Source organism: Capra hircus, chromosome 4, assembly GCF_001704415.2.
Source record: "Capra hircus breed San Clemente chromosome 4, ASM170441v1, whole genome shotgun sequence".
In the NCBI taxonomy this organism is placed as follows: domain Eukaryota; kingdom Metazoa; phylum Chordata; class Mammalia; order Artiodactyla; family Bovidae; genus Capra; species Capra hircus.
In genome coordinates, this window is record NC_030811.1 from 70,135,788 (window position 1) to 70,159,061 (window position 23,274).

Sequence of the window (23,274 nt, forward strand, 5' to 3'; positions counted from 1 at the left end):
AAACCTGCCTCTTTAGGGTGCAAGTATCTTTTCAGATTCTGGTTTTCTCCAGATATACACCCATGAATGGGATTGCTGGATCATATGGTATTTTTATTGCAACGTGGTTGGATCTGGAGATTATCATACCAAGAGAGGTAAATCAGCCAGATAAAGACAAATATCATATGAAAACACTTTTATATGGAATGTTAAAAAAATTATACCAATAAACATATTAAAAAAATAATGGATTCACAGACTTAGAAAACAGTTTTACGGTTACCTAAGGGGAAAAGTTGGGGGAGGGATATATTAGGAGTTTAGGATTAACATATACAAACTGCTAAATATAAAACAGATGATCAACAAGGACCTACGGCATAGCACAAAGAACTCTGCTCAATATTCTGTGATAACTTATATGAGAAAAGAATCTGAAGAAGAATGGATATATGTATGTATATGCATAACTGGATCACTTTACTGTACACCTGAAACTAACACAGCATTATAAATCAACTATACGCTACTATAAAATAAAGATTAAATTTTAAAAAGGAAGCAATAAAAATTTTAACAAGGGGAAATTTGCAAATCTCTGAAAAGTTCTGTGCAGCTGATTTCCCAGCCAGGACCATACTGGACAGCATCTCCTGTGGTCTCCAACTTCCTGCCCCTCTCGCCCTGGGCTGCCCTGGCCTGGGAGGGGTGGAGAGGGGAGGGCAGTGGGGCTGGGGCGGCAGCCTGAGTGGCAGCAGGAGGGCGCTGGTGTGGCTGATGGGGTTTCATTCTCTCCGGCTTCCGTTTTGTTCACATGCTCAAAACCACATTTTGGTTGATTTGTGGAAACTGTGTAAAGTCAAACAGGCCCTACTGGTTGAGACTGTATAAGGGGTAGCTGAGGTGTCAAAAATATATAAGCACAGTTAAACCACAGCCAACTTTGCTCACTTTCAAAAGGTCACAGTTAATGGAAGAAAAGATCTCTCTACACAGGCATGTAATTGTTATCAAACACACTAGGCTGTGGGTCATGGTTCCCCATTACGGAAGTATATGCAAGTGCATACTCAGTTGCTTCAGGCATGTCTGACTCTGTGACCCTATGGACTGCAGCCTGCCAGGCTCCTCTGTCCATGGGGATTCTCCAGGCAAGAATACTGGAGCGGGTTGCCATGCCCTCCTCCAGGGGATCTTCCTGACCCAGGGATCGAACCCAAGTCTCCTTTGTCTCCTGCATTGCAAGCAGATTCTTTACTGCTGAGCCACCAGGGAAGCCCATTTAAATATACAGTTCCTCCAATTAACTCCGTGATGAGTTGGGAAACTTATGCCCAAAACGTTCAGATGCTGCACCTTCGACCATGCCTTTGACCCTGAAGGAAAGAGCAGACAGGACTCCTTGCAGCACTAAGGTCATCCCTGATTTTCCACCAGCCACCTGTGGTCTTCCCTGATCCGTGACTTACTGAGGCTGCCACATCTTGATTCATTTTCTCAGTGCAGATGGGGTGCCACAAGACCTGATCCCTGAACCAAGCTGTGTGGACACATGTGAGATGCTTTCTTCCTCATAAGAACAGAGATTTGGAGGCCCTGACCTCATCTGTGCAATGGAATCTCAATACACTGAGACATCTATGTCCCACCAAAAGGGCAAAATGACTTCAGAGTCAACCCTAGCAAGGCTTACTAGGGGCACTAACATCAGATGACAGTGTGATGAGTGAATAGCAGAGGGTTGCTCAGCAACATGAGCGTGAAGAGCAGAAGTCCCCAGCAACCCAGCAGGTCCAGAGGAGGAGTCCAGGCCCTGCACTCCATCCATTCAGCCCCAGAGGGAAGCAGGGCTCCATGGCTAAGGTCAAGGCTTCAGCTCGCACAGTCTGACCTCACCGCACATTCAAGTCACATCCTTATTCCTCTTGTCTCTTGTTTAACCATATTTTCTATTAGGTAACTATATTAACAAGTATGACCCTCATTTCTATGTGTGCCTGTGCATTTCTATCAAAAGCATAGGCATAAAATAATGTTCAATTCATAGTACGAGTGATAAAAATAAATGATTGCATATTTTTTCTATTTTCTCTAATGGATCCTTTTAAAGGAAAATCTGAGAGCCAACATCTGGGGTCTTTGTCCTCCTAGGAGGACAGGCCACATCCTTCTCGTCCAGCCCAAGCATCGGGGGAGAGCTTCTTCTCAGATTAAAGTCACACACTGATGTCCAACTCAGGCCCCAGCTATGGTCATGGTGTAGATGCGGGTCCACTCCTGACACAGGATATTCTCATTGTGATGACACCACTGAAGGCTTGAGGTTTTAGTCCATGGCTGGACTCTGGAGCTCCCTCTCTGCCTCTTTCCTTATAAGAAGCTCCCTTGGTGAGGCCCCAGGCTCCCAGGGAGTCTCCAGCTGTACCTCTATTCTGTGGCCCATTCTTAGACCAAGCACAGATGGAGCCGATTAGATTTGGGTGGCCAGTTTCCACCCAAACCAGCACCATTTCCATCAGATACAGTTCGATTTTTCTTGAATGACAATGAATAATGAAAGGAAACTGACAGATAACACTGTCTTCCTATGAAGCATTGAGTTGAATGTTCCTGTTTAGCAAAACAACTTATAATATAATTGAGTGCATTTTAATTCAAACTAGCTAAACACAAGGGAGAATGATTACATAGAGTTGGTTCAAAATAAGATAACTCAGACAATTTTAGGTGATATGTCAAGAGAAAACGATTATTTCATGATACATAATACAAAATGGTATTTTTTTAATATGTATTCACAACTCATCTTGTCTTCCTGTTGTAATTCTAACACTTTAGGCCAAATACATTATGCAAAATAAGAAAAATAAAACTAATCGTTTTGATATATTCAGTTTTATTACCTTTTACAATTGTACATATATTGCATGTTCATGAGCTAAAAAATAGAAGAGAAATGTCAGATGTTGACAAAATACTAAAGAAATCTGAGACATGAAACAAAAATTCCATTCTGCAAATCAAAATAGAGATTTTGCTTACAATGTAATGCCATTCCAATGTATTAAGAGGTCTTTTGGTTAGAAAGACAGCACAAGACTTTTCTGTAACTTTGCATTAAGACATCAGACTCAGTCTCACTGAATATAGGGAATGCAAGTTTTCCCTGGTGGCTCAAATGGAAGAAGCCACCTGCAATGAGAGAGACCTGGGTTCTATCCCTGGGTTGGGAAGATTCTCTGGAGAACGGAATGGCTATCCACGCCAATATTCTTGCCTGGAAAATTCCATGGCCAGAGGAGCCTGTCAGGCTACAGTCCATGGAGTCACAAAGAGTTCAACATGACCGAATGACTTTCATTTACGTCATGACACTATCGTACAAGCCATGAGCAGGCAACACTTTAATGTATGTGAATATGATACCATGTCTGTGACATAACACAATAAATAAATTCTTTATTAACCATTCAGTAACATCAGCAGGGTGTCTTCATTTCAACTTTCAAAATAGGAGACCCCATATGATGACTTTCAATGAAGGGTCTTTTCATGCAGAAAAAGACAGAAGACATCAAATATTGGAAGTGAACATGAAAGGGCACAAGCTGGAATCAAGATTGCCAGGAGAAATAATCAATAACCTCAGATATGCAGATGACACCACCCTTATGGCAGAAAGTGAAGAGGAACTCAAAAGCCTCTTGATGAAAGTGAAAGAGGAGAGTGAAAAAGTTGGCCTAAAGCTCAACATTCAGAAAACGAAGATCATTGCATCCGGTCCCATCACTTCATGGGAAATAGATGGGAAACAATATAAACAGTGTCAGATTTAATTTTGGGGGGCTCCAAAATCACTGCAGATGATGACTGCAGCCATGAAATTAAAAGATGCTCACTCCTTGGAAGAAAAGTTATGACCAACCTAGATAGCATATTCAAAAGCAGAGACATTACTTTGCCAACTAATGGCCATCTAGTCAAGGCTATGGTTTTTCCTGTGGACATGTATGGATGTGAGAATTGGACTGTGAAGAAGGCTGGGCGCCAAAAGAATTGATGCTTTTGAACTGTGGTGTTGGAGAAGACTCTTGAGAGTCCCTTGGACTGCAAGGAGATCCAACCAGTCCATTCTGAAGGAGATCAGCCCTGGGATTTCTTTGGAAGGAATGATGCTAAAGCTGAAACTCCAGTACTTTGGCCACCTCATGTGAAGAGTTGACTCATTGGCAAAGACTCTGATGTTGGGAGGGATTGGGGGCAGGAGGAGAAGGGGACGACAGTGGATGTGATGGCTGGATGGCATCACGGACACGATGGAAGTGAGTCTGAGTGAACTCTGGGAGTTGGTGATGGACAGGGAGGCCTGGCGTGCTGCGATTCATGGGGTTGCAAAGAGTCGGACACGACTGAGCGACTGAACTGAACTGAACTGAACATGAAAGGGCAAAAAGCTACCTTTTACTCTGAGTTTTTATAACAAAGCTTATGTACCAAACATGAGCTTATGTGACAAACATGAGCTGTGACACTGAAGAGACCATGGTTGAGGTCACTCAAGAATTTATTATACAGTATTTTAGAAAAGGATCTGCTATTCACACACCCACATTTTTGCTTTATGCCTGAACACTGCTGTGGGAAAAAGAGGACGAAGCGTGCTGGATACACTGATGCAGGCAGGGCCTCTGTTTGCCGCGACTGTGGCTGCCTCTGCCATCTGTCTGTCCCTATACCAGTGCCCCCAACTACTCCATTCAGTCCACCACTTTTCCTTTCTTTTTTTAATTAAATGTACTTTAAAAAATAAAATTGGCATAAAATATTACATTAGGCTCAGGTACACAACACAACGATTCAGTATTTGTTCATATTTTGAAATGGTCACCACACTAAGTCAACATCCCACACTGAATGTAGATACAGAATCTTTTTTTCTTGTAAGATGAAGTTTTAAGATCTACTCTTTCCCTTCTGGGGTTAAATAATTAAGCAGAGATACGGCTTTTGCAATTGACTGTTTGTTTGCTCCTATCTGTGAGGTTGAAATGCTTCCTTTGATGATTTGAAGGGACTGAACACTGTGCCCTGACCTGGAGGCACAGGGAGCCCGACTGCCGTGACTGGACCACACCTGTCATCTCAGAAGTTCCAGCACACCCCAGAAACAACCTGCCAGAGTGGGTGCTGGTACAGACGGGACACCTGAGTCCTGGCTCTGCCCCTGCCAGCTGTGGGACCCTGGACCAGTCACTCCCCCTCAGTCTTCCCTGCCAGTGGAGACAAGGACAGTACCACCTCCCACGACTGCTGCCCTTGCTGCCCTCAGAAGTCAGGGTTTGTCATTAAATCATGCCTGACATGGAGACATTCTGGCTCCAAGAAACAAAAATGAACTAAGTCATCCTTCTTCAGAAATGTGGGACTCTGACGTAGTTTTCATCCTCCACCAATGTATACCTGTAAGGAAAATGTTTTAAAATCCACGTTATAAAAATATGGCTATATAATCAGAACCATATTCTTTAAATTTTGATTTTAAACTACTCAGAGTAGTACACACAATGTGGTGTGAATAGCACTGCAAAGTCTTTGAAAATTGCACTACCTGGACCTGCCCGTCAAGAGCATTCCACAACTGGGTCAATTCCCAGCTAACAAAAAATTTCAGCACACTCCATAGTATTAAACACTGCTTAAAGTCCATAACATGATATTCCAAATGTGCAGGATATAATCCCAAATTCCTTACCTTATAGAACCAGGAACATCACAACATGGTAATATAGAATAGTCAGTTACCAGATGCCTATCCTGAGAGATCGCAGATGTTGGAATCCCAGGAAATTTAAAGTAGTTAGGATGATCATGAGAGAAAATGGAAAGAGAGGGAGAGAGAGAGAAGTCAAATCAATAAGAAATATAAATGGAGAAATAGAAAAGGAAAGACAGGTGGTAGAGATAAGCAAGAAGAGAGACAGAAAGTAACAGGTAGAGACGAGGAAGAAAATTGTAAAACGGAGGGGAGATAAAGAGAACGAGAGGGGAGAAAGTCAGAGCTGGAAAGAAAGAGAGTGTGGGGTAGCAATAGAAATAGAGAAGATCTGTGCACAGAGATGGAGAAACCGAGGGAGGTAGAGAAACAGGGAGGTGGAGAAACAGAATGGTAGAGAAAGAACTGGTGAAGAGGCAGAGCTGAGCAGCAGCTGGGAGAGCTGTCTAAACCCATGACATAATTAGGGGCCACATAATGCTGTTACATGCATGTATATGTGTGTGTATACACTCACACACCACAGGTACTTGATTCTTCTCCTGATGGGCACTTGGCTTGTTCCCGGGCCTTGGCTGTTGAAAGCAGTGAATACAGGGGTGCAGGCATCTCTTAGTGTTTTGTTTTCTACGGATAAACACTCATAAGTGGAACTGCTGGATCATGTGGTAGTTTCATTTTTAACTTTTTGAGGAAACTCCATACGTTTTTCATAGCGACTACACCAATTTACATCCCCACCAACAGTGCACAGGGGTTCTATTTTTTACCCTCTTCAACACTTTATTTCTAGCCTTGTCAATAATAGCCATTCTGACATGGGTGAGGTGATATCTCATTGTAGTTTTGATTTGCATGTCCCTGAATTTCAGGAAAAATCTACATTTTTAGTTTGTCTGTTCCAACTATTGTGAAGCTCCTTCTTTTTTCATGAAATCTGGACACTCTGTATGAGGCAGCCTTTTACTTGAGGATGAACATGAGTCCTCTCTCCTTGATTTATAACACACGCACACACACAAACACACATCCATTTAATTTTAAGGACCGTCAAATGTAGACGGACATAATCAATCCTACTTTCTTGTAATAAAGCAGGTTCAGTCCTTATTGGGTTCTCTGGCTGTTGCCTCCGAGTTTGCTTACAGGGTAAAAGGAGAGGTAGTTCAGGGGAGGAATATAAAGATGTCACCGGACAAGACCGTGGCAGCAGCATAAACACTGCCATGCTGAGCTGCGGGGAACCTAGCCCCGCTCAGGACTGCTCACTCCATAGGCAACAGGCAAGCTTGGTCCATGGCTCTCCTCCCCTCACTTCGCATTTGATCCATCTGCTTGCAGTTCTGAGTTCTCAGTGCTCAGGCCCCTCCTCTCCTGTGGGGGCGATGGCAGCTCCCAGCCTGCCACAGGGGGGCCCTCAAGAAAGGGTTGGTGCAGAGAGGCGGGCCTCCTCCCCAGGCCACCCCCAGCACCCACGCCCTCTGGAATCAGCCTGGTGGTCTTTAAGAGAGATCCTCCCTGACTTCTCTGCCTGTCACATCTGCTCAGAATCCCAGTCTAGCTGACTGCTGGGGCAGGATGCGGGCCCCAGCACTGCTTCTGGTTGTCTTGGCTCCTGGTAAGTGTCTTGCCTGGATGCTCCTGGAATTTGTCTGTATGTTGTGGCAATGTGTGTGGGGGGGAGCGGCGGGGAGGGGGGACTGTGAGGAAGAGGGTCAGACTAAGAAATTATTGCTTCCTCTTCCTCATCTTTTTTTGTTGCTTTCCCCATTGCAGTCATGCAGGTATCTTCCAACTTGATGTTAATCACTAGCAAGACTGGGGAGACTGCTTCGTTCCCTTGTGATCTTACACGAAGGGCCACCTATATCCACTTGTACAAACATGAGGAGGGGATGGCCCCCCGACGCCTTTTATACTACCACAGCTACAACTCAAAGCCTGTGCTTGAATCAGGAATCAGTGGAACAAAATACCATGTCTATAAGGGCACAGGGAGGAGCTATACATTTGCAATCCAAAATCTGCAAGCAAGTGATTCCGGCATATACTACTGTGCTATCTGGGATAAGCACGTTGGTTCAGACTTCCTGTACACTGCACTGGAAATTTTGCTTGTGGCTGAAAATCACAGCCCTGATATCAGCAGCTGCTTCACTCCCTCCCGCCCAATTTCTTTTTACTCTAAACAAAGAAAAACCCTGAACTCAATGCCTATGAATCAAGCTTTATATTCTATGGCCACCTTCTACCTCCCCACAATAGTCCTAGTTTTTCCTAAAAACAGGCCTCCATCTCCAGTCTGTAGGCAAGCAGTCTGGCAGGCAGCATATTCTCAGCTCTCCCAGAAGCTGGTAGACTCATATGATTTTCTCTTTAAGACAGACAGAGAACCTAGGATTATCTGTGAGGGGAGATATTTGGGAGAGGAAAATGGAAAGGCTAGATAATACTGAACCATTCACCTGATGATTATCCAGAGAAAATGGCTGGGAATAAGAGCATCTTTATTATCCAGGAGCATGAAGAATGAGAAATGATGGAATGAAAACTTGGACTTCTTGAACCTCAAGCTGGTATCCAATTTATCTTTTGGAAAAACTGATATTTCTCTTACATAATCAATGAGGGCATGGCTGACCTAGTGAAAGTGTAGGGAAAAGTGATTGTTTTAGATGGTGGTGGTTGGTGGTTTAGTGGCTAAGTCGTGTCCAACTCTTGGGACCGCTCGGACTGTAGCTTGCTAGGTTCCTCTGTCCACGGCAAGAATTCTCCAAGCAAGAATATTGGAGTGTGCCGGGGTCCAGCCCCGGTGGATCCAGGGAATTCGAAGGGTGGACGGCGTTGGCGTGGAAAGACTTGTTTATTTATTAATGTAAGATTAGATTAAGAAACTATAGTGTAGTAAGAAGATTAAGTGGAAGAAGAGGGCTGAATAGCTTGGTTTACGCGGAAGACCAATAAAATTCCAGACAAGGAATTTGCACCATCTACGTTGGGCCACCGGCGCCCGCTTGAATATCTAAGGGTGCCTCGCCTTAAGCTCCCTTTCGTGCGGGTCTTAACAGCCAGGGCAAGTAAGTAGACCTGGCAAGCCTCCGCGCCCCAGGTGGAGATTCAGCCTGAAGTTAAAGTAAAGAGCAGAGAGAGGGAAAGGGAGAGAAGAAGAGAGAGAGAAAGACACGGGGGGAGCCAGAGTCCCAAGAAACCAGGCCGAGAGACTAGTTCGAGAAGCTGGTCCGAGAAGCTGGCCCCTGGCCCCTGGCCCCCTCCTTTATTGTTCAGAAGGCCTTTTATACTTTTGATAAAACATGGAGATCAGTGGATAACACAAAATTATGTAGCGTTCGCAGCCCAGACTCTTTCTATACATCATTTTGTATACAAAAGGTCTCAGGTGATTTACATTATCTTCTGGCCAAGAGGCTTGTTAACACTTTTTGGCTCTCTTCCTTAATGAATGTTAATTTTGTTTCCCCTGAAGTGTTTTTCTTTAACCTGCATCTCCTTAAAGCACTAAAGTTACATCTCTATAGAACAAAGGTGCAGTGGGTTATAACAAAGAAGGTACTTAACTCAAAGATCTAATGTTGCTAATACCAGGTCTACTACTTGTTTTTCTATATACCAACTATATCTAAAAATAAAGGATATGAAAATTTGGCCGCAAGCATTGACTCAACAAATGAAACTTTTAATCAGTCCTATTCTAAAGATTTTGACTCCTCGGAAGCTCCTACATTCCTAGGATGTTTTAAGCTTCCTGTGCCTCCTGCGGTCAGGAGGCCTCAAACAATCACAAGCGCAGCTGTACGAGTCCTGCAGGCAGGCTAGAAAGCCATCAGAGGGGTATTTGGATTGAAACACTCTTTCAAATGCAGAAGACTAAAGCCCTGAATTGACTTTTTCCAGAAAATGTCAGAAGAGTGGAAAAGCAGAGCACAAAAGCCGGCAGATTTTTGTTGGGGTACATGCTTAGGAATTTCCAGAGGGGTCCCTGAAGTCTGAGCACGCCTTGCGTATGTCAGCTTCCTTCCTCATGACCTTGTCACGGGCGGGCTTCCTCACACTGGCTCCCGGCAGGAGTGGGTTGCCATTTCCTTCTCCAGGGGATCTTCCAGACCCAGGAATTGAACCCTGGTCTCCTGCATTATTGCAGGTAGATTCTTTACCGACTGAGCTACGAGAGAAGCCCTGTTGTTGTATTCTACTTATACCCTCTGTTGAAGTTCAGTCCACAGCCAGAACTGTCTTAAACAAGTAAAGCCAAAGCTTCTTTCTACCCCCACTCCCTATCATTAACAAGGCCAAGTGCCAAACTAGAATGAGACTTATCAGATCATAATTTTCTCAATAATTAAAATTAAAGAACACTTTAGGTGAACAATCTATGAATGGTATATATTCCAATTGAAAAGTCATATAGCCAAGGACTGTGGCTGCCTTATTGGGCTAGGTTTAAGGAAGCAAAATTAATATTGAAATACAGAAACATCAGCTCGTGTGTATATGGTCTCTATGTATTGGTACCTCCAAATTTGTACCAGTGTCTGAGCTTCTAGAACAGTGTTTCTCAAATGGTCCATGTAACACCTGCATCAGAAGTACCTGAATTGGAATAAAAGTGCATGTTCTGGGTGTCACTCAACACAGTGAATCAGAATCATGGAATGAAGGCTGAAATGTGCATTTTTTGATAGGCTCCTACTGATTCTTCTTCAAACTGATTTGTAGGCCTTGCTGCACTAGCACAGGAGTGCCTACTAGGAGAGCGTTCATGGTTTTATCCCCAACCCAGAGCCCCATCTGTCTTGTTGCCTCCTGGGTGCTGCTGCTCTCCAGGTCATCACATTTCTCCATCAGAATATCGCAATCAAATCAAATCAAAACAAAACAAAACACAGCCTCACACCGCAAGTCAAAGCTTCAGATCCTGCTTAGTTCAGTGACTGCAGACAGCAAGGAACTGGATAGTAAACGTACTGCCTTTAGCTTGCTCTGCTGTATCAGCCACCACATACTGTAACCATTTGCAGCTTTGGGAAAGCCTGAAGCATAAATATATTTTCATTTATACTTTTCCAATGGTGTTAAGACTGTTCTGTGCATTTGATACCTTGATCCACTTTAGTTTGAATTTTTGAGTATGGGTGTAAGGTAGCAATCTTAATGTGGAGATCCAATTTCTCCCCCAATTACTGACTAATGCATTATTATATCACGGTTTTTCTTGGCACATGTGAAATAACTACTTTTCCATGTACTCGCAGAACCCTTATGATCTCTCCCTCAGTTTCCATTCTCTGTCTCTGTTTATACAGGTCAGTTTCTCTAAGGACACAGCTAGAAGTAGAGACACTGTGTATGTTCAAGAAACAAAAACACATGTAGGATAAGCAGTATGCCATACACAACCCAGGTGTGACTGAAGAAATCAGAGGAAATAAAAAATACTTGAAGACAATGAAAATGGGAAAACACCACACACACACACAAAAAAACTGTGGTATACAGCAAAAGTGTTCTAAGAGGGAACTTTATAGTGATACAAGCCCACCTCAAGAGACAAGAAAAACCTCAAACATACAGCCTAATCTTACACCTAAAAGAACCAGGAAAAAGAACAAATGAAACCAAAGGTAAAGGACAGAGAATAAAAATCAGAGCAAAGTAAAATAGAGACAAAACATCGCAGAAAAGATCAATACATCAAGAGCTGGTTATTTGAAAAGACAAACACATTGGTGAACCTTTAGCAAACTCATCAGGAAAGAAAAGAGAGAGAGAGAGAGAACTCAAAGATACAAAATTAGACATGAAATTAGCAGAAGTTAACAGCTGATACCACCAAAATACAAATGGCAATAACTCATTTCTACAAATAATTACTCAATACATGGCAAGAAAATAGACTGCCTAGAAGAAATGGATACATTCTTAGAAATGTTGTAAAAAGTACAAATTCTCCAGCAAGAATATAAAAACAGGGGGAGAAAAGTCTCTTCAGCAAGTGGTGCTGGGAAAGCCGGACAGATGATCATAAATCAATGAAGTTAGAACACACTCTCACACCATACACAAAAAGAAACTCATAATGGCTTAAAGATTTAAACATAAAACATGACCATAACTTTCCTAGAAGAAAGCACAGGAAAAACATTCTCTGACACAACTCATACCAATATTTTCTTAGGTCAGGCTCTGAAGGCAATAGAAATAAAAACAAAAATAAACAAATGGGACCTAGTCAAACTTATAAGCTTTTTCACATCAAAAAAAAAAAAAAAAAAAAAAAAAAACAGAAAAAAAAGACAACCAATAGAATTGGAGAAACTATTTATAAATGATGGAACCAACAAGGGCTTATTTCCAAAATATGTGAACAGATCATACAACAAAAACAAAAAATAAACAACCCAGAGGCAAAGTGAGCTGAACACCTTAACAGACATTTCCCCAGAGAAGACATACAGGTGGCCAGTAGGCACATGAAAAGATGCCCAACATCACTGATTATTAGAGAAATGCAAATCAAATCTACCACAAGGTGCCACTTCATACCAGCCAGAATGGCTATCATTAAAATGTCTACAAATAACAAATGCTGGAAAGGGTGTGAAGAAAAGGGAATCTTAATACACTGTCGGTGGGAATGTAAATTGGTACAACCACTATGGAAAACAACATGGAGGTCTCTCAGAAAATTAAAAATAGAATTACCTATGACCTAGCAACCCCGCTCCAGGGCATATGCCAGGACAAAACAGTCATTTGGATAGGTACATGCACCCCTCTGTTCACAGCAGCACTGTTCACAACAACCAGAACATGGGGACAGCCTGAATACCCACTGATGGATGAGTGGATAGGGAAGATGTGGTACCTGTCTGCAATGGAATACTACTCAGCCATAAAGAGAACAAAACACTGCTGTCTGCAGCCACATGGATACAGCTAGAGATTATCATATTCAGTGAAGTAAGTCAGAAAAAGGAAGACAAATATCATATGATATTACTTACATGTGGAATCTAAAATATGACACAGATAAATCTATCTGTGAAACAGAAACAGACTCATAGAGATCAGACTTGTGGTTGCCAACAGGGAGGAAGAGGAGAAGAGGGATGGACTAGGAATTTGGAGTTGGCGGGTGTAAACTATTACATTCAGAATGGATAAACCACAAGATCCTACTGTATTGCACAAGGCACTACATCTAATATCCTGGGGTGAATCATAATGGAAAACAATGGTGAAAAAAAGAACATACATATGTGTAAAACCGAGTCACTTTGCTATACAGCAGAGATTGGCACAAATTGTAAATCAACTACACTTCAATTAAAAATAAAGAGAAAACAGTCTCCAAATTTCTCCTTCTTAAATATTAAACATTAAGTAAACGTGTCTCCTGTCCACTTCACATTCCAAGATTTTCTGCCACAGGACTCAGTTAGTCCCCTGCTCATAGCTCAGTCGGTAAAGAATCTGCCTGCAATGCAGGAGACTCGGGTTTGCTTCCTAGGTTGGGAAGATCCCCTGGAGAAGGAAATGGCAACCCACTCCAGTATTCTTGCCTGGAGAATCCTATGGACAGAGGAGCCTCGTGTGCTACAGTCCATGGGGTCGCAAGAGTCGGACCCGACTGAGTGACCTTCATTCATTGTCCTTGTAACTCACACTTTCAGATGCCTTATAATACAAACCTAACTTTTATGCTATTTGATAGAGTTATTTTTTCTTCCAAGAGATAATTAATAGTTCCTAACTAATTTTAAGACAATCTATGATTTCCCCATAATTAAAAATGCCTTAATTATATTTTTATATTAACATATGCTTGGAGGATTTGCATTTTATTCCTGTCTCAGTATTTTTACTCCATTATTGTGTTATATCAGTAACTTTGCAATAAGGGTTAAGAGCTGCTATGCCAAATTAGTTATTTAAAATCATTATTTTAATAAAAATTTTTAAATTATTTCATATTTATTTTTATATCAATTTAAAATGAATATAACTACCTCAGCCTCAATCTTTACAACAGGGAACAAAAAAATAAAATGTTACCTTAAGTCTCATTAGAATTAGTCTATTTATACGCATGATTTTAAGAAGAGTTTGCATGTTTATGACATTGAGCTTTTCCTTCATGAATATGATATGTCTCTCCATTTATGCAGGTTTAATTTTATGCCCTTTAGTAAAACCTTTTACTCTTTCTTCTTACTGTTCTTATATTTAACAAAGCATTAATTACATAACTCTTTAGTTACTCTTTTGCATTTTATTGCTTAAATCTTTCATGCATTTTGAAAAACAAACAATTCCTGAAGCTCCCAATAATTCTGCTCATGGTCTTGGAATAAGGAAAATCACAGGACAAGTTTTCAGAAAGGAGCTGAGGGGACATCATTCATGACTACAATAGATGCAAAGGGTACACGACAGCCCCAAGTACTAACAACTTAGAACTCTCAATTTTTTTGGTGGACATTCTGTGGATCATGAGATCTTATTTCCCCAACCAGAGATTGAGCCCAGTGAAAGCAGTAAAAGTGCAGAGTCCTAAGCACTGTACTGCCAGGAAATTCCCATGAACTCTCAATTTAAAAAAAAAATTTATCTAAATATAATTGGCATCTGAATCTCTCATCTCCTCCCATTGTGTTGGGACTGTGAGCTGAGCTCCTGTGAATGGACAGTTGCCCAACATGACCCTCTTACTTTCATCCTTGGGGCAGAAGAACTGATTGCTCATGGGACTGAGACCATGAACAAGTGCCTCTGGAGTAGACATGGAGACAATAAGAGGCTGTCCTGTCTGGTCCTGGCAGATGGACAGCTCATCCGTGCTCAGAGGAGTGCTCAGCTGCTCCTGGCAATTTCTTACCCCCTGCCCCAAGATGAATGGCTTGAAATTTCAGAATAGCCAAGAGACTTCTTTTGACAATCAGAGAAATGGATATTGTTTCAAGTTTTCGTTTAAAGACAGTATTATTTCAATGGAGAGAGAATTCTGCAAATTTCTTCCTTTATCCTAGGGAAATTAATATTAAATAAGTCATCATAGCACTTATTTTCTCATTTCCCTTTCCCTTGGTAAAGAATTGTGCTGCCCAATGAATGGAGAGCTTTGTTCACATTTCTCAAGCACACGTGTGATGGCTGATGGGGTATTTGCATTTTCAGTTACTGAAGGTTTTCCTCCTTTTAGCAATACATTCCCAAGTCACTAAACAGCCCTGGTGTTTGTGAAAAGAGAATTGCCTTTCAACTGATGCAAACTCTGAGCAGTTTCAACAGAACTGAACACCTGCAAAGTAAAAAAAATGTCTTGATTCTTTGAATACCATTCCTGGAAATTTAGAAAACCAGGTGGTTAACCAGTTGGTGTCAGTGATGTCTTCTTTTCCTGTTTTTATACTTTTCATCTTTCATCAATGTTTTCAGTGATTACTACTCCTTGGAAAGCAGATATTTGGGTCCATTTATCTGAGGAAAGTGGCTTCCCCTGTGGATCCCTGAGTCAGGAAGATTCCCTGGAGAGGGAAATGGCAAACCACTCCAGTATTCTTCCCGGGGAAATCCCATGGCGGGCTACAGTCCAAGGGGTTGCAAAGGAGTCGGACACATCCAAGTGACTGAATAATAACAAAACAAATCTGAGGAAGACTTATAAAACATTGGATGCTGTGAAACCTATATCCAAGGACTTCCAAAAGAACTCAGATCACACTGCCAGTATGAACTTTTTAGACTTCTAGTCACTTTATAAAGGTAGGAAAAGGCTGGATTATTGTCGGAGCATTTATCATTGTGACAGCTCGGGCTGGAAGAAGATATTTGGAGAAGAAGCTAACATCATAGTAACTCCTCCCGGTAAGTATCATTTTTCTATTCTTACTGTAGTCATGAAATACTGATAGATGCTTTGTAGAAACAACTTGGGATCTCCCTGATCTGGCTGCCATGTTCTTGGTCTCAGCATCTAAACAGTAGTTTTACAGCAATTGGTCACTGAATATGGAAACTAAATCACCTTGTAAATGGTTTATTCTTGTCCCTGCTTGTAAGCAGTTGAAATTTGTGTTCTAGAAAACACACACAAAATAGACTCAGGCTCGATAGTGAAGTATTCTGAAGACCATGTCTGTCTTATTGCTTCGTTTATCTTTCTATATTCTAACATAAATAGCATAGTATATCATCACATTGGTATGAGTTATTAGTTCACGTTCCTTTACTTGTAGGCAGTCTATTCAGTGAGAAACACTTTTCTTACTATCTCTTCTCTATATTTTGAGATAAAATACTGTACTCCTGAATCTCCTGCAAAACCAATATTACTGATTTTCATCTCATCCCTGAGAGCCGTGGAAGAAAATTCTTACAGTAAATGATTATACAAGATTGATAAACCTCACTTCTCATTACTCTAGCTTCTTAGAAGGAGACTGAGATTATTTGAAACGTAAACTATCTCATTTCTTGTGAAACTGTCTGGACATGGACCAGTTTGTGAGCTCAATGAGCCATTTCAGCTCCAAAGTTCACAAAAGTGTCTTCGTGGCTGGGCTTTCTCCTTTGCTCTTTCATTCTCTCAGCAAATATTTATTGAGGACCGTTTCTGTGCTGGGAGCTGCAGACAGACGACGGGTGAACAAGACACAGAGCCAGTCTCAATGCCAAGCAGCTTCTGTTCTAGTGAAAAGGCATTCTAGATTCTGGCTTAACTGAGACCTGTCTTCTACAGTTCATGGCTACAGAAGGAGGGCATCTTGGATTGTTGAGCTTGGTGTAATAGTTATTGCTTATAAAAAACATAACTTTTGTTTGATGGAAGATTTTGATGAAATGGCCTCAAACCATGCCATTAAAGAGAATTTTAATATTAGTTAATATTTACTGAAGGATAGACACCATGGTACGTAGTTTCAATGCTTTATACTTTCCTCACCAGTAATCCTTTCATTCCCATTTTAGAGATAAAGAAACTGAGGCTTAGAGAAGTTTAGTTACTTGCCTAAAGTCACATGACTAGCTACTGTGGCAGAGTTTGGGATCCAGTAGAGACTGTCAAACTTAGAGGACTGGATCATTATGTGATATTTAAAACATTAAGTCATGTCTTTACATCCTGAATATGTACCCTTCTGTAGCCTGACCTGGATTCTGTAACTAACTATTAGTAATAGCTCATACTTTGCATTGCAACTCACATGTGAAAACAATGCTCTTGCTTTTAATCATAGCACTGAAATGACGTCTCTTTCCCTCACAAAGATCATGTAACTCACATGAATGTGCATTTATTAAACATTCAGAATATGTGTCGGTTCTATCTCAATGCAAAAGAAGTGAATTAAAAACAAGAAATAAGAAAGCAAGAAGAAAAAATGTAGTGGAATAGATACCCTATATTAACCGACTAAAATAAGCACACCAAAGTTCCAAATATGTTTTCCCACCACAAAATTGGAAAAAAGAACTTCAATGTGGAAGTCTTTAGTAGGAAAATGAAGTAAGAAGGGGACATTGCCTTCAATATCCAGTTTATAAAATGGAAGAAATGGTCTTCAAACAAATATGTTTATACTCCCAATGCATCAATGCAATGGACACCAAAATGTAATATCATTCATGAATGGTGACCCTCAGCTAATAAGATGAAGCAGGCAATGAAGCAATCCAACTTAACAAAGGAGAATTTGAGTACCAGGCATCCCGCCATTTTTGTGGTCATTTGTCATAAGGCCCATACCTGGAGCTGCAAGCTGAACTTTGGGCATGAACTGGATAGATATTTTGAAGCTGAAATTTCTGGTAAAATCTTGAGATACCCATAGATGGTGCTGTTGTTGGAGAAAAGGCCATTTGTTGTGGACAGCAGAAGTGAAGTTCCATATACTGGCTGCATACATTAGGCTTTAGCCAATGTTCCCTTTGATTTTGTTCACCCTGGAAATACAGCAAGTACGACAGAACAAATGACTGCCTATTAACTGGGTGTCTGAAAAGCTGTGATACAGGCTTGGAGAATCCCAGACCTATCAAAACACAGAGGAATGCAAACAAGTCATCAGTTGCTATGGATCTACTTGTAAACCCCAGATCCTCAATTCCCATCAGATAGGCAAGATTTGCTCCCATGATATTAAAATGTCATGTTGGACCACACAATTATCACAAATAAAAATACTAATCATAATATCAATGATCATATAGTAATATTTACAATCTCTTACCTCTATATAATTTTTATTCAAATGACTTTTCAGATCTTGTTTCATTTTGAGCTCACCAAAACACTAATAAGGATGTTCGCTTGACTTAACAGTAGCACCTTCATTTTCAGATAAGCAAGGTACCCAAGGCAATGGCAGCCCACTCCAGTATTCTTGCCTGGAGAATCCCATGGATGGAGGAGCCTGGTGGGCTACAGTCCACGGGATCACAAAGAGTCAGACACGACTGAGCGACTTAACTTGCAACTAACTTTAACTTTCAAGGTGTTAGTCTATTTGATTTGCTCAACCACAGACCTTGTTAGGAGTAAATTAACCAGGACCAGAAGCCTAGTGTCTTGAATTCGAAGTCATCATTATTCTACTAGAATTTGAAGAAATCAGAGAAGCTAGTTAGTCTAAAGTTTTTGATATGACTTGAATCACTGTGGAATAATTACATAAAAAACTTCAATGTTGGAGCAAAACTCATTGTCACAGGTAGGTATCAGAAGAATATAATTTTTTTCAAGATACTAGAGAGAAGGTAAGAAATAATTAAATAGGTATGATATTTACCAAAAATGGGAATATGGATGGGAATTAGATGTAGAGATTTAGGAGAGATTTTACATCAAATTCACATAGTAAAGGAGAGCATAGACAACACTGTACAAATATTATGAAAGAATTTGTCTTCGTGTCTGTGTGGACTTCTAGAAAGGACTCATGTATAATGTACATAGTCATCATGAAAGTATTTGACCCAGGGTTGAAGTTTGTCATTACAGGTAAGTTTTATGAGTTAAGATGTCTCCTTTCCTGATGCTGAAGGGGTATTTCCAAAGAAAGTGGGCTTTGGAGTCGGGCTGACTGAGAACTTCCATCCACCACTATCTATGGATGTGAACATGGAAGTTCTTCTCTGGACTCAGTCTCCGAATCTGTAAAATAGCATAACAGTATTATCCAGCAGGGGTTGTACGAGAATTAAATGAGACAGTGTGATGAAGTATCTAGCACATTGTCTAATGCATCAGTATTCCTGTCTGGATAAGCCCGTGCACAGAGGAGCCAGGCGGGCTACAGTCCATGGGGTTGCAAAGAGCTGGACACGACTGAGCACCGTACGTTTTGTTGGCTAACACATCATACGTGTTGGATAGGTGTTTACTCTATTCAAATGTAAAGGGAAAATTGCCTCCAAGAGGGAGAGTGTTGGTGGCCAAACTATTGATGAGTTGAAATTCTTCAGAGGATGCAGCTGTACAATTAACAAATGCAAAGTTATCTTATGGTTCCCTCACACACATAAAAATGAATTTGAAGCTATCTGTCTCTCTTTAGCAGACTTTGGTTTACATGGCAAGAAAAAATGAGAGTAAAATGTTTATTTTTTATATGTCCTGTTGTTCTATGTGCTTTAAATCTTAATCCTTTAATTTAATTGATATCATTTCTAACAACAACATTTATTGGCTCTAAAATATATAACCAGGAAGCTTGGGCTTCATGCTCATACGTATCAGAAAATAGCTTTCATTTATAAAGAAAATGATCAAGAAGTGAAGTCAATTAAATATACATAGAAATCTCATGAGTTAAGAATTCTTATTTAAGTATGAAAGAGCTTCAATTATTTAGTTTGCAAAAGAAAAATGAGGGGGGAAAAAAGAGGGAAGACCTAAATCACTATCAATAAAGTATATGGTTGCAGAAATACACAGTGTCTTGCTTTTATAATGTGTAAAATACTACTTGTACTAAAAGCAAGATGTATAAAATTAAACTAGCACATTACAACCCAACTTTATTTACAACATGAGTGAAAAATCAACCCTGTCTGCTTACTGATTTAGAAGAAAAACCAGGAACTTTGCTGCACAGGCAGAAGTTCCCAAGAGTTTTCTTTTCTTCTCAGATGAGAAGTCCAGTTTCTCCCTTCTTAAGAGATTTCCCCGTGATGGACTTTCCCAGTGGTCCAGGGGTTAAGACTCCACCTTCCAATGCAGGTGCACAGGTTCGACCCCTTGTCAGGATATATGCTTTATGCAGCTGGTGAAAAAAAGGAAAACAGTGGCAGTAAAGCAGTTCAGCAGCCTTAGGGGGCAAAATCAAATTATAGGGAAAACGCCGAGAGCCAGAATATGGTGCATTATTCCTCAAGCTAAAACTTCAGATGAAAACCCAAAATAAAATGTGCTTTTGGGGAACGTTTTCTGAATTTGGAAAAATTCTAAGTAGATTGCTTGATAAGTTTAGTATAAGAGCCTTTCTGAAAATATATTTTTTTTTACATGAAAGTGTAGTTAGTTCACAATGTTGGGTTATTTTCAGGTGTACAGCAAAGTGATTCAGTTTTTTGTGTGTGTGTATTATTTTTCAGATTCTTTTCCATTAAAGGTTATTACAAGATATTTAATATACCTCTCTGTTCTACATAGTAGGTTCTTATTGTTTATCTATTTTATATACAGTAGTGTGTATCTGCTAATTCCAAATTAGGAGTTTGGGATTAATAATACATTTTCAATAGAAGTTTTGGAAATAGTGTTATACAATCAAGGCACTATAAATAACATGTTGCTCTACTCCAAAATCTGGAGAGGTTCAGGTATAAAATTGAGAGGTCATATAAAATTAGAAATAAAGAGAATTCCATCACTTCAATTTGGGCATGGGATCCACATATGGAGCTCAAAGTTCAACTTCATGGTACACATGTCAAGTACACGTGGGTGTTGATTCCCATTCTCAAAAGCAGATATATTGTTTTGTAAAACCAATAAATTTTCTCTGGGTATTTATTTTTATGGTTCATTCCAGAACCAGCTAAATGAAGAGTGAGATCCCACAGAGTTGCAGAATCTGAGAACGTGTTATTTGGACAAGAGAGCGTAAACTGCAAAGCACAGGACAGGAAAGGGAAGAAGTGTAGAAGCTAGCAAGGATTTTCACCAATACAGAAACCGTCAGTTACCCAATTGCCCCACCAGCCCTGTTCCCACCACCCACCCCTCCACTTCAAAACAGGCTCCCGTATTATAGAACAAAAGAGATTTTTAAAAAGAGTAATTGGGGACTTCCCTGGCAGTCTAGCGATTGGGACTCCACATTTCCACTGTAGGAAGCATGGATTCAATCAATAAACATGCTCATGAATTCTGGAAGTCTTGATGTGGGGCATTTATATGGGATATTGAAAAGTCATAATCCCAATGGACAGAGGAGACTGGCAGGCTATAGTCATTAGGTCACAAAGAGTCGGACACAACTGAAGCGACTTGGCTTGCACGCAAGATGCACCCCATCTCTGCATATGGAGAAAAAGTGAAGGTCAAGTTATAATCCAGCTCTGCTACTTAACAGCGGTGACTGTGGGCAAGTTTCATGAAGTCTTGAACTTCTCTTGCCATGAAAAATAAAACAGTACTAAGCACCTAACCACGTACTGCGGATGAAAGGCCATAGTGAGCAGTAGCCTTTTGTTTTGTCACTTTTGTGGTTTTTCCAAGCCACAACATGTTGGTGTTTCTTTAACCATTCTTTTTCATTACTATTCCATATTCCCCTACAGAGAGAAACCTTGCTGCAGACACTTCCCCCAAGCCCACTGTTTTTCTTCCTTCAATTGCTGAAATCAACCATGATAATGCTGGAACATATCTTTGTCTCCTGGAGAACTTTTTCCCTGATGTTATTACAGTGTCTTGGAGAGTAAAAAATGACAAAAGAGCTCTGCCATCCCAGCAGGGAAACACCATGAAGACCAAGGACACATACATGAAGCTCAGCTGGCCTGACCGTGACCGAAAACTCTATGGATAAACAACATGTGTGTGTTGTCCAAACCACCAGAAAAATATAGGAGGAATTGATCAAGAGATTATTTTTCCTTCAATAAAAGAAGGTAAGTGAATATAAATGTAAATGTAACCTCCCAAAATACTGTTTTTCAAAGGCAATACCCACCTTTCCGGCCAAGTGTTCATGAAAAACAAATATGTCTGGATAAAATGATGTTTCATTTAATGGTAGCTATCTCCCCATAGGATTAAAATAGGATAGGTTTTGGAAACATAGAAAAAAAAAATTTTTACTTCTCTCACCCTCAGTTTCATCTTCCAAAATATTAAGATCATATGAAGTTTAACTGTTAGAGTTGTTGTATGGATTAAATGAAACAACATCATGTGGAAAGCATCCGAGCAACTTAGCACACAACAGATCTTCACTGCTGGTGATCTTGGTTGGTCAGGAAATAACAACATTTATACATCTTTCAGGAATGTCCTTCAGCAGGCAAAGTCATTCTCAATTCAGTTCTCCTTTACAATTCCAAAGCAATGAGTTATTACATGACAAAATGGTGTTTGTATAAGGGAGCCAAATTGCAGCTCAGCAAAGAGAATAATTTGACCACTGTGGTTTTTCAAGGTCTTAGGTTTTTGAAATTTATAATTTTCATACCATTATAAGATAAAATTTGTAATCAAATTTAAGATTGGGTGATGTTAAGTGTACAAACTTACTACCATTCTACAAAATAAATGCATTTCTTGCTGTTACAAAAGGTCTTTCAAGATATTTTTATTGCAGCCCTAGCACATGCCAGGTCTGGACGGGTGTACGGATGGACACACGGGGTGAATTACTGTCCATGCAGGATGCATTACAGTCAAGAGAACATACACTTTCCTTGATGACTTAGGGTCCTTGTGATCCAGGCATGACGTCTCAAAGCGGCCCCTGTGAGCAGATGCTGGACATGTCCATGCAGTGTGGACAGAGAGCTGGGAGGTGCCTTGGCCCTGGCAGTGGTCCTGTAACTAACTGGACTCACGATTGAATGTCCTGCATGTTCGCCTAACAGACCAAAGGCCCCAAAGCGCCCCTCAGAAGGAATCCTTCTGTGCTTTTCCCTGTGGTTAGGAAACCTTTTTAAAGCAGTGGGAACCAAGCACATAAAATGTGCATAGATGTTTGCTGTGCACCAGTCCGAATTTCTGAAGTAAGTCTTTATCTTCTCTGATTCTTAGTCTATCCAGTGATCAAATCAGGTGTGAACACTTGTCTTGGTTTTGTCCTGGGGCTGCAACGAAGAACAAATGAAATAACATCGGAGACAACCCTTGCTTTCCAAAATATGGCATGGCTGTACTTATTTATATATTCATCATATCCATTATATCCTCTTCCTAAAACTAATTAAAAAAAAAAAATAAAAAATAGCTCTAAATTTTTATTTTTATTCTAAGAAAAGAAGCAAATTTGCAGTTTAATATAATC

General features: G+C 40.5%; 1 gene segment (V, D, J or C); it reads left to right on the forward strand.

The window, feature by feature from the left end:
- LOC108635902 overlaps nt 7,289–23,274 on the forward strand; it is a 17,596-nt gene continuing 1,610 nt past the window's right edge. The window contains 4 exon segments of the C gene segment in view: nt 7,289–7,373; nt 7,532–7,825; nt 18,436–18,486; nt 21,563–21,790. Of these exon segments, the coding sequence occupies nt 7,334–7,373; nt 7,532–7,825; nt 18,436–18,486; nt 21,563–21,790 (613 nt within the window).